The 16437-nt window shown below is 36.9% G+C and overlaps 1 protein-coding gene across 1 annotated transcript in view; it reads right to left on the minus strand.

The window, feature by feature from the left end:
- Positions 1-417: 417 nt before the first annotated feature.
- Positions 418-16437, minus strand: part of lin7a (lin-7 homolog A (C. elegans)) — a 42440-nt gene continuing 26420 nt past the window's right edge. The window contains exons 3-6 of the mRNA XM_082168327.1: positions 14908-14979; positions 8078-8287; positions 6061-6276; positions 418-2904 (exon numbers count right to left, since the gene is read on the minus strand). Of these exons, the coding sequence (XP_082024453.1) occupies positions 6061-6276; positions 8078-8287; positions 14908-14979 (498 nt within the window). The 3' untranslated portion in view covers positions 418-2904. The remainder of the gene's footprint in view (positions 2905-6060; positions 6277-8077; positions 8288-14907; positions 14980-16437) is intronic.

The raw sequence follows: 16437 nt of genomic DNA on the forward strand, positions 1-16437 counted from the left end.
TTCAGGAGGGACCATTAAAGGCAGCTACTGTTTGTTTGCGGCGCTCTGTAACTGTCTGTCTACAACTTTGCATAGCCTTACGGAACGCACTGATGAAGTGTGATGTCTGCGGGTGCAGGTGCGCAGAGGTATGGAAATACATACATTGACAGGCAGGTCAGACATCCTAACATTTTTTGGTCTGAGACTTCCACAGAAGATATATGTAATTATTTTCATATTGAGAACACTTTTATTATGAATTGCTTTTATGATGTGAAGAGAGTTTCAACCAGAATAATTAAAAAGTGTTTATGAAAAAAATTGCCCACCCCACCTTTAAATTGTGGGAAATTCAGTACAGTTAAATGCATAATCCATTCTATAGAGCGAATTTCTGCATTAGTCTTTCACTGTCAGGTTCATCTGTTGCAATGTGACATGGGCAGTTGGGCTATTTATCAGTCCATTGGATGCCTGATGAGTGTAAAAGAATTTCACTGCACAAAGCCTTTGACTTCAACCTCTGTTAAACATATCATCTGGTTGTGTCTTTGGATAAAAGTATTTTCCTGTCTCTTCTCACTTTTGCACCGGCTTATGTATAAAACGTTAACATTTTCTGAAGAAGACTTGACTCAAAGTCTTCTTTGCATGAAGAAAGTCATTGAGTCATTGAATCATTCTTTCAAATTATTCATTTAAATACACAGATTAATTCAAGAACGACACACCACTAACAACACGCAACAGATTCTGCTGTGGTTTGCAACTGTTTTTGATGGCAGACTAAAAAGAAACTGACAGTTTGTGTCTAAAATGTAATTACACGATATTAGCTTCTTGTTTATTGAACTGTGTTGATTGGTCACCAGGATGTGGTTGTTAGCGTGTTTCTATAGGTTCGCTAGGGTGTTCTGGATGGTTTATAGGTAGTTAAGAAACAAAGATTTGAAGCTTTGCACACACGCACATATATTTATTTATACAAATATAATATGTATAACAATTGCATATCACTTGGTATTTTTTCACTGTATAATAAGATCAGCTTGTCCAGCCTCAAAAATGCAAGTCATTAATAAGAAAGTCTGTAAGTAAACATATAAAAGGGAAGAGAATCCATTCAAATGAATTGATTGACAATCAAGGAACAAATAAACTTGGCGTGATTTTGTCTATTAGGATGACACGTTTACATGTTACCCACAGACTGAGATTACTCAAAAACCAATCAACAAAGGAACTAATTTAAGTATCTACCAAAGTCCTACATCAGGAAAACCATCAAACCAAATTACAATAACACAGATACAATTTTACCTTTGATTACTGGTGGTCATCAACTACTTGCTGATTTACAGTTTTGCTTCTATAAGACTTCAACTAACAGTACAACTACAGCGCTGCAATGGATAGACATTTTGCCAGCTTTTGACGGCTTGAGTTCAGGGAAAGAAGTTGTGAAATAAAAATGCAATAAAAAATGTTCGAAAATAAAACAAAATGCAGTAGATTAACCTTTTTAATTGATTGTCAAAACAGGACAATGTTAAAATATTTCTAGTGAATGAGGTGGTCGGTTATGTGAAATATAACAATTACTGAACACCACAAAACAATCTTTCAAACCTCTAAGATAATAAACTTGAAAATAGAACTTTAACATAACAAAATACTGTTAAAATGTACCTCCATTTGTAGATATCATGTATCTGTGTTTGACATTCTGTTTGTCTTCAAAGTAAATAATTTCATAATATGAACTATGTCTGAACTTAAATAGAATATTTCTGAATTAGAATTTAATTTCAGGACTAGTGACATCGCAACCATAAAACCGCATCAAAACTGTACAGCTTTTATGCATGCAGGACCTGTTAAAGGTCAAGTGTGTAATTTCCGCCCCACTTGTGCCACAAAACAAAATTGCGAAAATAAGGACTACTTTCAAACAGGTTTCCAGAACACTCCCTTTATGCCATTGGTTTCCAAACATGAAGTCCAGCCCTAAAATCACGCTATTGGTTGGATGCACAAACAAATAGTGTATGCAATGTTCTGATATACCAAATGTTTACACTTTTTACTTATGGTTAGATTTGTATATTAACGTGGGATCAGAGAGAGTGCTTGCAAAAATTACACACTTTTCCTTTAAACATGTCCGCCATACAATATGCCAAATTTCTCTAATAATCTCTGTCAATGGCACTGTGATCTCATAAGAAAATTCTGTGCAAATGGTGTTTATGGTTTAGTCTGACTTATGTCACATGGTGCATAAGATACAGTTTTATATTAACTTTACCCTTGTAAGATGAATCTTCTACGCTTAAAGTTCACTTTTTACCCATACTTTGACAGTAGAATGCGACAAAACAAGTGTTATTGCTAAATCTACATTCTTTACAAAATATTTCTTGCTACAATATGGTATAAAATACCTCAGTGTTATCCAATTACGGACTACTGACATAAAAAGCGCTTTCTTTTCACAGAGACACCAGCACCAAAAGAACCCTTCGTTACTGTACAACGCTGTGGCAACAAAAACATAAGGAAAATAAAAACAAATTGTTGAACGCTTTATCACATTATCACAAAACTACAAGAGGGACTTTTTAAGAGGGTCACAACTTGCGATTGGTTCCAGACAACTGAAATATGAACAAGTAAGAGTAAAACAATACTCAGTGCTAGCCTTTCTCTATGACATCATGCCACATTTTTCCAAGCACCAATTTGGAACACAGATCATGGAGTTTTCAACCTTTTTGAGTTGTAGGTAGTTGACTGAAAGAGGATAGTCTTCACTGGAGAACAGTAAGGGTCCTCTTCCGAGATCTCTTGGACCTCCTTACATCACATCTGTGAGATTAAGTCTCACCCAGTGTCCTCTACTTTTTCTTCTTTTGGAACAGCCTGTGAAAAACCAAAAGGACAAAAGCTGAGAGACAAGTTTAAAGGGACTGTCAAAACTTTTCCTGATATTTCTGGCTATTTTCTTTATATAACAACACGTACACAGGGAAATGTAACAGGCCGGGCTTGAACCTTTAGTTCCATGTGTCCACTATGGCCCAACATGTCAAGGTGAAGTACCAGTGTTGTAGTTGAGACCCGCTAATTTGAGTCCAAGTCCAGACTGAGAGTCAAAGCCAAGACCAAGAACAAATTCTCTATGTCTATGACAAGATCGTTAAAACTTGGTTTTGGACTTGGATTCAAGACGTGAGACTGATTATGGACTCAAGTACTACAACACTAGCAATTATGTTAATAATAGCTGAACATAAATTGGACTTTTCCAATTTGTTTGCTTTATACCAAAATCTAGAACGCTATGCTGTCTAGACAGTGTGCTTCTGACATTTGTGGCCGTTCCAAACTTTATATTATTTATGAGATGCCTTGTTTGGGGGAAAAGGTGGCATCGCATGCTTCCTTTACAGACAAGTCATTTCCAGAATGCATTATGAAAAGCCTTGAAAAAATTTACATTTTCTGCTGATAAATTTTGATATTTATTTGTTGGCAGGTTACATAAAGTTCACATACTGTTTGGCACATCTCATATTATTTTTTCCATTTGCTTTTTAGTTGTTTTCTTTTCAGATATCAGCCCTCTTTTTAAACTAGGAAGCATCCTGTTTTGTATGGTTTCTATTGGATATGAGCTTATTTTAGACTAGGTTTTCAACCCATGTAACTCCAAGGTCCCCCATTGTTAAAATCAATAAATGCAGACCCCTGAAACCCCCGATAAGCTAAGATATGTCCTCTTGTACTGCTGAAATAACAAAAACAAGTTTCTTTTAGACATTAGACTTTTTTATTAACAGAAACTTAAGCCAAACGTATACTTCCCTTGTCTGCAATTCACTTTCTGAAGAGTAAAAAACTGAATGTGCAAATACAAGCCTTTTAGTAAATTGACAATTTTGGTCACGTAATGTTCCCAGATGTTTAATTCATATATAATATATATATATATATATATATATATATATATGATGATTTAGCATTTAATTGTTAAATTGATAAATTCAAGATATTTTGTGCCTTCACCCAATCTACAATAGATCTTGAACTGATCTTGTTTGTTTTTCAGATATGTGTGTGTGTGGTGTGGTTTAGTGTTGGCAGAGTGCTCTCTGGTCACTGTGGCTTTGCTGTTCGGTCCACATGCCAGTCTTGATAGGGGATGATCTGGGGCTCAGCTCTCTCACCATGATCCTCTTGCCCAGACATAATGTCCCAAAAATACTCAGCAGCTCACAAGCACATATGATTTTATAGCCACGGATTTAGCTACAAGCAAGAGATGCACAAGGAATTCCATTAGGCCTCTGGTGATAAGTGTACAGAGGCCAGTGCCTCTGTGAGAAGTGTATCCACACGGACATGCTTTTGTGTCGGCACTGCTTATAGCTTCATTTTAGGCTTGGATGGTTTCTAAGGCGAGGTTACAATGATGCCAACTATACTACTGCTTAGAGCTAACTACGGCGTGAGGAGGCAATGAGGCGAGAGATGGGCCGAGTATCATTAATACAAGGAGATGTGCTTTGGTCTGTCTGGAAAAGACTCTGACTAATAGAATTCTCTCCTATTGTATTGCATTTGCAAAGACGAAAGTCGTCTCGAGATAATAAGAGTGCTGTTATTTCAGAACAGTGATATTGGAAGTGTTAAAGGATGACATACTTTCTCTTTTTAATATAGAATGGAGGCGCTGTTTCAGAAGTTAATATGTGATAGCCTATTTTGACAATGACATATCAATTAGCACCAAATAGAAAAAAATGCCAGTATTTTATAAGCCTATTTATATATATACAGTACTGTGCAAAAGTCTTAGGCATGTTAATATCCCCCCCCCCCAAAAATGGTTTTAAGTCAGTTATTTATATCTTTTGCTGTAGTGTGTCAGTAGGAAATATCAGTTTACATTTCCAAACATTCTTTTTGCCATTAATTGTAATAATTCTGTATGCACAAGGAATCTGACAACAGCCGGTATGATCTCACCATCATCGAGTCCGTCTGTGATTACATGAAGAAACAGAAAAAAACTGAGACAAACTAAATCCAGAAGAACTGCGAGAACGCTTGAAGAAGATGCTTGAAGAAACTTTCCTGCAAAGCTACAGTGCTGTGAAAAGTACTGGCACTATGATTTGGCTTCTATTAACTAATTAAGATATTAACTAAGATATTAACATGCCTAACACTTTTGCACAGTACTGTGTATATATATATATATACGGTTGCTTTTTATTCACAGTGGAAAATTCACATGGAATGGAGCGGTTTGCAACGACAACGGTTTGGTGGAAAGGCGGCTATTGTTGGCTCAAGAATAGTTCAATAAAAAAATTCTGTCATCCCCCATGTTGTTCCAAACCTGATGACTTTCTTCTGTGGAACATAAAAGATGTTTTGAGGATGTTTTGGTCCAAACCACACTGGGCCCCATTGACAGTATAATGTATGGGACTAAAAAGAACTGCTGAGACTTTTTTTTTGTATATCTTCTTTTGTGTTCAACAGAAGAAAGAAAGTAATACACATTTGGAATGATATGAGGGTGAGTAGCCTAAATGATGACAGAATTTTCATTTTTGGGTGAACTATCCCTTTAACTTAAAGCATTACTATAAACAAATGGTTCCATTAGTGAGATTTACAGACTTAAAAGGCCCCTTTAGGTGCAGTAATAAAAAACGATTGATTTCTCATCTAAATAGTTCTTAATTTTCCCTTGAAAGTCCCCTTAAGTGTGATCCTTCAATGTCTGGACAACTGCCTGATAAGCAAATCCTTTTTATTGAGCTCAATCTGTGATGTCATCAGCACTCCTTGCCAACTTCTTCAATAGATTCATTATCTCACATTATGACATAACAGCTGAGTTTCAGACACAATAGCTGTCTGTTTTCAGATCAACGTTCCACTGGTGACAGGCAGCATGCAGTACCAGATCTCCCACAGGCCTCAAGGGTTGGTGGGGCAACTACCTTTCTGTGTGTCACCCTGTTGAGGTCCTGTTACCCTTAAAGCAATGAAAAGCCTCACCTACGACATGTGGTTCTGCTGGGCGGCCAGGTTTTGCTGCTGCTGTTGCTGCATGAGCAGCTGCTGCTGCTGGCGTCTGCGGGCGGTACGGAGCTTCTCGAACCTCGCCTCCATCTCCTCCAGGACTTTTGGGGTGTAACGCACCACCAGTTTGACACTGTCCTTGGCTGCTTTCAGTAACTCCACAGCCTTCTCGTGGTGTTCACCCTCGACGCTCTGAAGAAAATAATTCAGTTGTCAGTTTTTCAGAGCAAACTGTTAATTTCATCTAAATCAAAGGAACGAATTGCAAACGCTTCGTCTCTCTTTGCACGTCCAATGATTTGTTGATGGCTCCTGGAACTTTATTGTATCCAAACTCATAGTTTTTTGTGAGATCAAAACTGCACTAGAAAATGCTCCACGGTGATGAACATTCAATTACATTTTGGCACAAAAGAGCCATTCATTTCCTATTAGCTCAGGAACCGTAACATGTTTGGTTTAATGAGAAATTGCTTCTCAAATGCTGTCCCAAATGTCTTCCTTTACAGTCTTTGACGCAAATGAAATCAAATGGATCCTCTGTCATCTTCGAGCGAGTAAGCAGTGGACATTAGTTTCTATAAACTCAAATTACTCCTTCATGTAATAAAATTTTAACAATCTGGAATGTCGGCAGAGAAGAGCAAAGAAACTGGCTTCAAAAGCCTTCCCTGCAGCAGACAGCTTTTTTACTGAAAGATTCATTCGGATTTATTCAAAGATTCATTCTCATCTGGCTTCAGTGACAGTCTGACACATCTTAAAATTTACAGTGATTTATGAAAAGATTAAGTCTTTTGAAATCTGTCCTTTTCAGTTTTACATACGGTCCTTTCTTATTTGTCCACATTTAGCATTTTAAAATGTCAAGCTTAGCCTTAGTAGAATGAAAGATTACAAAATGTTAGTCTCTAATGGGTCTGAGATAAAAACAGCTGCAAAAATGTATTTATTAGCATATTGTGCCATGATGGGATCAGCCTTGGAGACTGGTGGAAATTCACTGAGATCAATGTAAAAATATTTCTGCTGTAATAATCTCACTTCAGCCCAAACTGATCTGTATCAATTAAAAAGCCAGTGGGTCCTCCAGCATGATGGCATCTTATTTGACAGCTCTACACAGCTATATATATATATATATAAAAAAAAAAACATAAGAAAATGTGAATTATTTTTGTTGCACAAACAATTAAGTTGTTTTCCCTACTTCATCTGTAAAAAAAATTATAAATAAAAAAATAATAAGAAAAAAACTCCTAAATTTTGTGAAATGCATTTAAGGATAATTGATCTAAACGCTGACAGGTCATTCTTACTATGCAGTAACGTTTCATGTCACCTTCATGCATGTCTAAATATATTGGATAAAATATATAAAGTGAATTTTAAATAGTTTTACTACTTAAGTTTAAGGATATGTTCCCGTTTTTTGTAATTTTCCCATATTCTAACTTTAATTTTTTTTATAGGGTTTCACTTTCCATCCTGGGTATTAATAATATCAATTCAACTAACAAAGTGATGACATCATCCTCAAAGAAGTGCAATTCTTTTCAATGTGAAAACAGCGCATGCTACTGTAAGTATTAGCAATGCACTACACTGATAAATTCTGTGATGTTTCATGGTATTAGCTGATTTGTCTTAATTTTCCATCTTATTTTATACAAGAATAGAAATTATAATATAGTGATATAGGTATATTAATAAAAAGTGGTTAAAATATCTACCTTTAATGAACTTTGAGTTAATACCCTCATGTCTTTTGCTCTTTATCTCCATTTTGTTAGGTTCCATCCAATTATGCATACTGATCATTTTCTTGCCATTGTATGAATAACAAAAACATAATTAGTAAAGTTTCTCAGCTTTTAAAGTCTTGTATATCTTTTATTTATTTATATAGAAATAGGTATGTCCTTAAATTACACGTATGCATATTCATTTTATAGAGTTACAGAGTACAAAAGGAACATCCCTGGCAACTCACCACTCCATTGACGGACAAGAGTTGGTCTCCTCTCTTAAGACCACCATGCCTCTCAGCCACGCCCCCAGGGATGATGCGTGAGATGTAGATCGGTGAGTTCTGCTCTTTTCCACCCATCACATTGAAGCCAAGCCCCTCGTCCGTCTTGGGCAGCTCCACCACCCTCGGGTGGGAATGACCCTCACTGGCTGCGAATGCCGCCACTGTTGCCTGGTGGGAACCAAAGAGTTCAAAGTGTCAGTGAATGTGAAATGTGACTGAGAAATATAGATAGACCAATATATCACCAAGCCTGATTTACAAGATAATATGGCCATTTTGAGATTGTCAGATTCGTCAAGATATTTATTAGATATTTAAAACTTAACAGTAGCTATGTTTCCATCAACCTATTTTTATGTGCATTTTAGGATATCGCATAAATAAAATGGATGTAAATGCCAACATGCACATAAATTCTAAAAATGCACATAAAAAATGTAGTCAGATAAATTATGCGCATAAACTACGATGGAAGCTAAATTTTGTTCTCTTCGACACATTGGATGGAAACGGTGCTTCATTCGCAAATGTTTTATGCGATATTACAAATGGATGGATAGCTATTGATGCACATTTCAACATAGATTGTTTTGTGATCACTTGTACATTATACTGTATCGTATGTAGTCTAAACATTATATGGCCAAAATATGCCAATCTGCTCTTCAGAAATGAGCATCAGTATTGTTCCTTTAAAAAAAAAAAAAAACAGTTGATGTTGCTAAGAATAAGGAATCTCCTTTGCATTCAAGACAGCAATTCTAGTGTGTTATATGGCTCTTATACAAGATCTGTATAGCTGACTAGCATGAGACCCCTTTTAAAACACTTTAAGGTGGATTGATATCCAAGGACCAGTAACCTCTAAATCCAATATTCTCACCAAGCTTCCGATACTACACTCTTAAAAGCCAAATTAAACATCTCCACATTGGCTTTACATAGACCTTTAGATTGACTCTCTTAGACTGTGGTCGAGTAGCCTTTGTGAAAGCTGATATATCAGCAAAGGGAAAGTGTCCGGATGTCTACACACTTCTGGTCATGTAGTGCATCTCTGAAAGTTTTTTCACAGCCTGTAAGAGCATCTCAACATGTTCTATTTGTGCTGTGAATTCAGCCTGCATTGTCATCTGAATTCCTGAGATTTCAGAGCTTGTTAGCCAGGCGCAACCACCAGGAGACTGAGAATGTCAAGAAGACAAAAGTACTTCCCACTGAGCCAAACTGTAGCTACAGGTGCAGCACTGTGGGGGCCTTGCTCATTATTAAGGCATTCATATACAGGGAACAGTGAGAGAAAACATGGGATTTTCAGAGACTTTTCAAGGCGCCAGATTCCCAAATGGCAAACCAAGCCGTTTTCTGATCTCTGAAACTGAAAGAACAGCACCTTCCCTGTCTCGCGTGTTTCGTGTCAGGCTAAAGAAAATGCAGTTTGAAAGTGCTCTGCGTGCAAGACACCCTTTTCCCAGTTCCCCAACCTTCACAGCTACTTCCTCTCTGAGGGAAAAAGACACAAGTTGATAATATATAACAAACATCTTTAAAGCCTAGACTCTTTCATTTGCTTTGCCGAAATGTAAATCATCAGGTTGCCGTTTTAAAAGAAGATTATTTTTTACACACTCAAATTTGCCTGGTATTTATTTACTTATTTAAGTTTTGAAAAATCTTCATGCAACTCTATCAATAGTTCATAGTTACAACAGCTGTCAATACCCAAAAAGGGTTAAAAAAAAAAAACCCTAAAAGATTAAAATTTAATTTGTTATTCCCTGAAAATCTTTCTCTCAGGTTAAGCTCCAAAATATCTCTTAAAATAAATATCTCTTAAAAATTAGCATGCTGAGACGTCAATAGCCCTATTTTGACGTGACTAGATTTCTAAACGATGTTTGAGGTACAATTCTTATCACCCGACATCTGTGATTTCATGTACCGATTTGGACGGAACTAACATCTCCGTGTTTATTACAGAGCTGGGAGTGTGTGTTTTCTAGATGTGAGCATTACAGAAAGTCATCTGTGCTTGCTTGCATCACAGATATGTGTTTTAATTAATTACTTATTGATACAACTTTGATTTATTATTAAAACCCTATTTAAATAAACTTCACATGAGTTTATAGAAGTGGCTGTTTATAATAAACCCACATATTGAAATGAAATGAAAGTATGCGAAAGATTGGTGTGCAAACGGTAGGTCAGGTAAGTCAAAAACTCATGAAGGGAAATAATACAATGGAATATAATACAATATCGGCAATCACAGAAATTCACATCCGGACAGGATTAGATTTCTCAGAGGACCGTTGATTTTGCAGAAAAACAGTAGGTAATTTGCCCTGGAATTTTGAGGTTGTGTGAGAAAAACACAGACAAAAGTAGATTCGGATGGGATTAAAATCACAAAGTACACCTATGAAACAGATTTCTCTAACATCCTCCATGAAACCTAGTCCTGTCCAAATCGGGCTAGTGACATAAAAGCCGCTTTCCTGGGCCAAAACCATTATCTTTGCTTAACCATTCCATTTTGTGCTGATTTGCCCCAGCTGGTACGTTTATGGTTTCATTTTCCACTGTGGGACTGATAAAGGAGCTTTTTGGAATGTAGAATGCGTCGGTCATTGCCTCGGGAACGCAAGAGTTTACTGACAATATTAGATCTAAAAGCGACCGCATTAAGGAGGACGATCGGAAATTTATGTCAATTTTATTATTTTTAAAATATATATATATATATATTTGGATCTACACCATTAACCTCTATTTATTCTCATTGTATGGAAAAGAGCAGTATGAACATTTTTCTGAATTTCTCTTTTTGTGTTCCACAGAAAAATAACAGCATACAGGTCTGGAATGGGGTCAGTAAAAAGAATTATAGAAGTGTAATGGGTGAGGTAACCCTTTAATGCCAACTGAAATAATTATAGGACATCAGATAACCCAGTAGTATTCACAAATATTCTGAGCAATGGCCCACTCAAGCCCATTGTAAGCCTTACAAATTACATCTTAAATAATTACACACACTTGACAAAGAATCTCCATTGGTAATGAATATTGTCTTTTAACATTTACATCAGCAATGCATTCGGAATGCACTTGGCGTATGGATGGAAAAAAAATACATCCCGGAGTAGGCGACTGGAGCTCATTGACAATTGCTGCAGGGGATCCCAAAGGATAACTGGAGCTTTTAGAACTGTTCTTCATCCTATTTATGTGCCATCGATTGAAATCTGCCCCAACGGCATGCAGACGCAAGCTGCTCACACATGCTAATTGCCCTTTTGCTAGTGATTCGAGTCCAATATGCTTTTCGAAACCTGTAGTAACTTTTCAAAGTGACCAAGTGAGGTGCTTTGAGGCACTCTAAGACTTTTGTAATTTACATCCTGCATTAGAAATTTAATTGATATGCTAATTCTGCTCATCTTGTGAGACCTGCTCGCTGAGCATACTAATTACAGTAAGTGCTGCTGTTTCCTGTATAAGTGCCATTGCTGTAGTATAGCTCCATATTATTACAACACCACTCAAATGAGTCACACTATTGGTTAAAGTTTGTTTTCAGTATTTTGAAATCGAAAGCCTAAATGTCATTGACAATAACTGCAACAGTGTCTAAATGTTTGCAAGTGCCATTAAAAATGTATTATGACTCTAAAACAATGATAAGGACATTAATTCATAAAAATTATGAACGTGTTTGCTGTGCATGAATTGCCAAACAATCAATAGATTAGGCACAGGAAAGTAATTTTAGATCATAAAACCATAATACCAAAATATACTCTGAAACGTGTCCTTCAGGATATGGACCTAATTAAATATTAAGGTCATAAATTAGTTTTTTATTTTATTTTTCCCCTGAGGCTCACTTATAGTGTAAGTCAAGGTTGTTTTGCATCTTTAGTCACTCACTCACATACAAATGTTATGCAGAGCCTCATGTGCAGCCAGGCACAACTCACCGTTTTATTATTAATTATTATTATTATTATGCTGCCCTTAAAAGCACCCGGAAAACTTGTACCTTGTACCTTTTATTACGACATGTCATGCTTTTAAGTCTTAAACATAATGTTGAAGTAGCCTAAACAGAACAAAATAATTATATTGTGAAAAATAAACACAAATACAAACATCTGAATTCAAAATGATGAAAATTATTAATTTCTGTTACATGTATGTATTTATAAGATATCAATACTAAATGTTTGTGAAATTCAAGTGATTAACTTCACTCTTGTTGTAGTTGTTTTGTACATTACACCCATAAAATTATTGAATTACAGCGTGTCAAATTAAAATCACAATTATAATGCACTACAGATCTTCTTTCCACTCACTGATCTCTATACTATAGATAGATTATCTATATTATAGACCAGTATTTCCTCAATGTTTCAAATTGACACGCCCCTTCCAACATCACAACTCGGCAACTCATCTAGAATTCCGAGCGTCCCAAATTTTAAATACGACTTTTTCGGCCATTCATGTGCTCGGAACTTGTAATTACGCCACTTGAAGGGCACATTACTCTTAGTTATATACCTGGAATATAACTGGAATAAAAGCGTTTTATCCTGGCATTATGAATAGTATCTATCCTACTTCCTCCTTATTAATTAACCATGACTTGGTGGCATCCTTAATGAGTAAAAATGTGGGCGGTCATGTTCAACAATGGTCTTTTTGGACAAGGGAGGAAGTTTTCATTTCTTCAACTTGTCAATATGACAGTTCCATAGTACATCAAAGTCTTTCATTTGAATCATGTAAAAGTAAAGATCAAGTAAAATTTGATTTCTCATAATATGACCCCTTTAAAATGCATTAATTAGTTTGTCTCTGTAGACGTTTTAACATTTCAGATATTGAAATGCAAAGATATCTAAGCCCTCAATAACTAAGTCATCTGTTTTTTATTTAGATTTGCATAATTACTAGACTATTACCCTGAACGCAAGCCTAATTGGGATCAAAAAACAATTACAACAACACCCACAAGAGCGGCCTATTGAGCTATTCAAAATAGGTATCGCAGGGTACTGCTCAGCATCCAAGTCTGCTGGTCTGTGTATCCATGCAGAGAGAGATGGTGGGCGGAACTCTCTGGACGGCAGGGTGGCCTTTAACTGGCAGGGCTCTAGCATTTGGCCGATTGGTGTATATCCCTGTATGCGAAGTAGGGATGTGCATAAGTACATATTTTCATAATCATCCAGTTGATGAGCTGAATGACTAGTGGACTATTCAGTTTTAAAGCTACACTGTGTATTATTTTTAGTTGATTCTTAGCAAAAAACACTTAGTTCTTTCAAAAATATATGTGCTCATTAATGTATATTTACTTCTTTCAAGTAATAAAGTATTCTCGTAAGTTTATAATCTGCCATTGAAAGTACATACGGGTGAGGGGTTCGAATGCCGGTCGCCATGTTACCCCTCCATCTTGAAACTACATTAGCCAAAGAGGGACATACCTGTAAATTCAAGCTTCGCCTTTCGCGCTTTACACTCAGTGACACAGAGACGAATGCGAGGGGGAGATTACTCGCGACTGCCGGCAGATTTGAAAGATTGCTGATGGAGGATCATGCCTATTTTCGAGGACATGTAGCAGAGTCGCCAAGGAAGCGAAAGAGAGAATTAAAACGTCAACGCGACAGGCAAATCAGCAAGACCAAAGTCAATATTGGAGTAACTTTTCCCAGATGGAAAGAGCTCGAGGAGCAAAGATTTTAAAACGGACGCCGAAGTTGCCTGCTTTCTTCTCGACAGGTAATTCAGCCTATTTGTGTAAATTCAAAGTTTTATAGTTGCTTGTCTAACCATAGCATGGTTGTGCATAACGCCAGAATGACCTCTAGTATAACTTGCGTTACTTTTCCTCACGTCAATGGTGATAAAGTATTGTTTACCTTGTAACATAAATCTGTGCTGCAACGGATCACAGGTGATAGTTTTAAAGGCGCAGTTGGACGAAGTCGAACTGGAAGCCATGTTAATCTTGGAATAATACGGCCACCGTAGGAGTTAAAACGCCCTCGAAATTGAAAGGAACAGAAACTAATATTCACTGGGTAGTCATATACAATTTCACCGCTAGATGGGGGAAAATATCACACAGTGTAGCTTTAAAGAGCCCTATTATGGCTAATTTCAGGTTCAACCAATCAGGGTCAGGATTCTTTCATTCAAACATAGCAGGAATGGAACAGAACAGAAGTCTTAAGACCTATTTAAAGGCAAGTTTCTTGTCAATAGTCAATCTGAGACATCTGGCACTCCGCAGTGACTGAAAGATAGGGAAAAATTACACAGTGCTTAAAAAACTACCAATTGGGATTGTGACCCATCCCTAAAGAAACCCAGTATTGTGGTGTGGCTGATTCTCCTACTAAAAATTCAGCAAGGCACTTCTGATCATCCAGTACTCAGCAAATCCCCCCCCCCCCCCCCCCCTTCTTTTTTATGTTTCCTCTCTTTTTCACAAGATTGCACTCTTTACACAGTATGAATTTGAATGAATGCTGTTTCAGTGACAGTGTCTGAAGAGCAACTGACAAGTGTTTGCATGCAGGTCTGGCTAATTGCTGATTGTTTATCAAATCAAGACAGTTTGCGGAGAAACATTTGAAAATGTTCTTAGTTAATGGATTTCTTCTGGATGTCAGAAAAGGGCCGTTATTAGTTTAGCAGATGTAATTATGCTGTATGCAGAAACACAGTGTAGGTGATGTGGAAATAAATAAACTCAGACGTACCTTAGCTGTGGCACGTGCTTGATACTCCGGACATCCATTCACTGTTATCGTTTCATGCATATACTGATAGACCTATTCAAATAAACAGGGAAAAAGAGACTTTTTAGTTTCAGTTCCTCTACCGTTATCAAAATTACATAAAACATGGTTAAATAGCAATAAGGCATTCTGCAACAATACAATGTTACTTCTTATCATATTACTTTTTGGGATGCAGCCTACTGTCACGGCAAAGAAACAGTTTGAAAAGAATCTTGCTTAGCGAGTTAAAAGTTAGTTAAACTGTCGATCTGTTTATAGATCTCTACCTGAATGATAACATCTGGTCTGTGGTCACATTAGAAAATCTTTTGCGAAATTCTGTGGGCAAAGTAGGTCCAATGTCAATAGTATAGTGGTGCATGAAGCAGAGGTAGAGGTAACTTCCAAACCAAGCAGCTTTAATAGGAAAATGTGGCGAATTTGCATGTGAAACAAACTTAAATCCAATGTGAAATCCGCATGGGTAAATTCTTCAAAGTGTCCTTAAAGCAAAATTCCCAACCGCATGGATTCCTATTGAGATGACTGCATTTCGCTGTATAAAGGGAAATGTGTTCGCACCGCAAGAGTGTATACAAATATGTTTGACAGGACTGCATTCTTGCGATGCACTGGCTAAGCATTTTCTTGTGTTTATGTACTTGCGCTAATTTGTTTCTGAAATGTGAATAAAAAATTCAAGAAGGAGCACCTGTGGCTGCACTGTGGTGTTCAAATTCTACGGCAGCAATGAGATCTCAGTCTACATGACCTAAAATAGTTAGTTTGACATTTTGTCATGAATAATTCTTAGATTTATGCTTCTTTCAGTTTCTGCAAACCTTTATCATGCTTTTATAGTTTGGTTTAAAGAGCAAAAAGAGCTCAATCCAGTTCCATAGACTCTAATGTCTCATTTCTAAAGTGCACATTGCACACATGCAACGGCTTTCATCACCGATTCTATATTTTCCCAAACAGGTGCATGTACAGAGCCCTTATCTGCTTTCACACCACTCAGGGATGAGACTATTAGCTTGAGGTCCTTTGAGGATTTGAAGAACCTATGTTTATCTCATTAACCAGCGCTTCTGAAACGCAGCTGGTGCTACAGGAAGCTCGGTCTCCCTCTCTCTGTCTCTCCTAAATAACAAGTTTCTCTTTAATCTGTCCTCCAGCACCTTGGGCAGAATCTTTAGCTGTTTTACTAACCTCCTACTGAGAGATTAGTGTGATAAAATACATTTACAGTAAAACGTATCTTTATATGCCTGTTACTCTGTGACTTTGAACCACTCACTCTAAACCTTCTCAACAGGCAGGAACTATCGGATGGCCTTTAGAAACGGCTTGAAAAGAAATGAAAGAGGTTGCTAAGTGTCTACAATTACAAAATAGAGTATGTTACTAAGGAGAGGTGACATCCTACATGTGAAATATGCTCAATTCCGAAAGCTGCGCTGTTATATATTTAATTTCAGCACAGCATATTCTACAGCATATTGTACA

Source organism: Leuciscus leuciscus (genome assembly GCF_965113295.1).
Source record: "Leuciscus leuciscus genome assembly, chromosome: 4".
NCBI classification, from domain to species: Eukaryota; Metazoa; Chordata; class Actinopteri; order Cypriniformes; family Leuciscidae; genus Leuciscus; species Leuciscus leuciscus.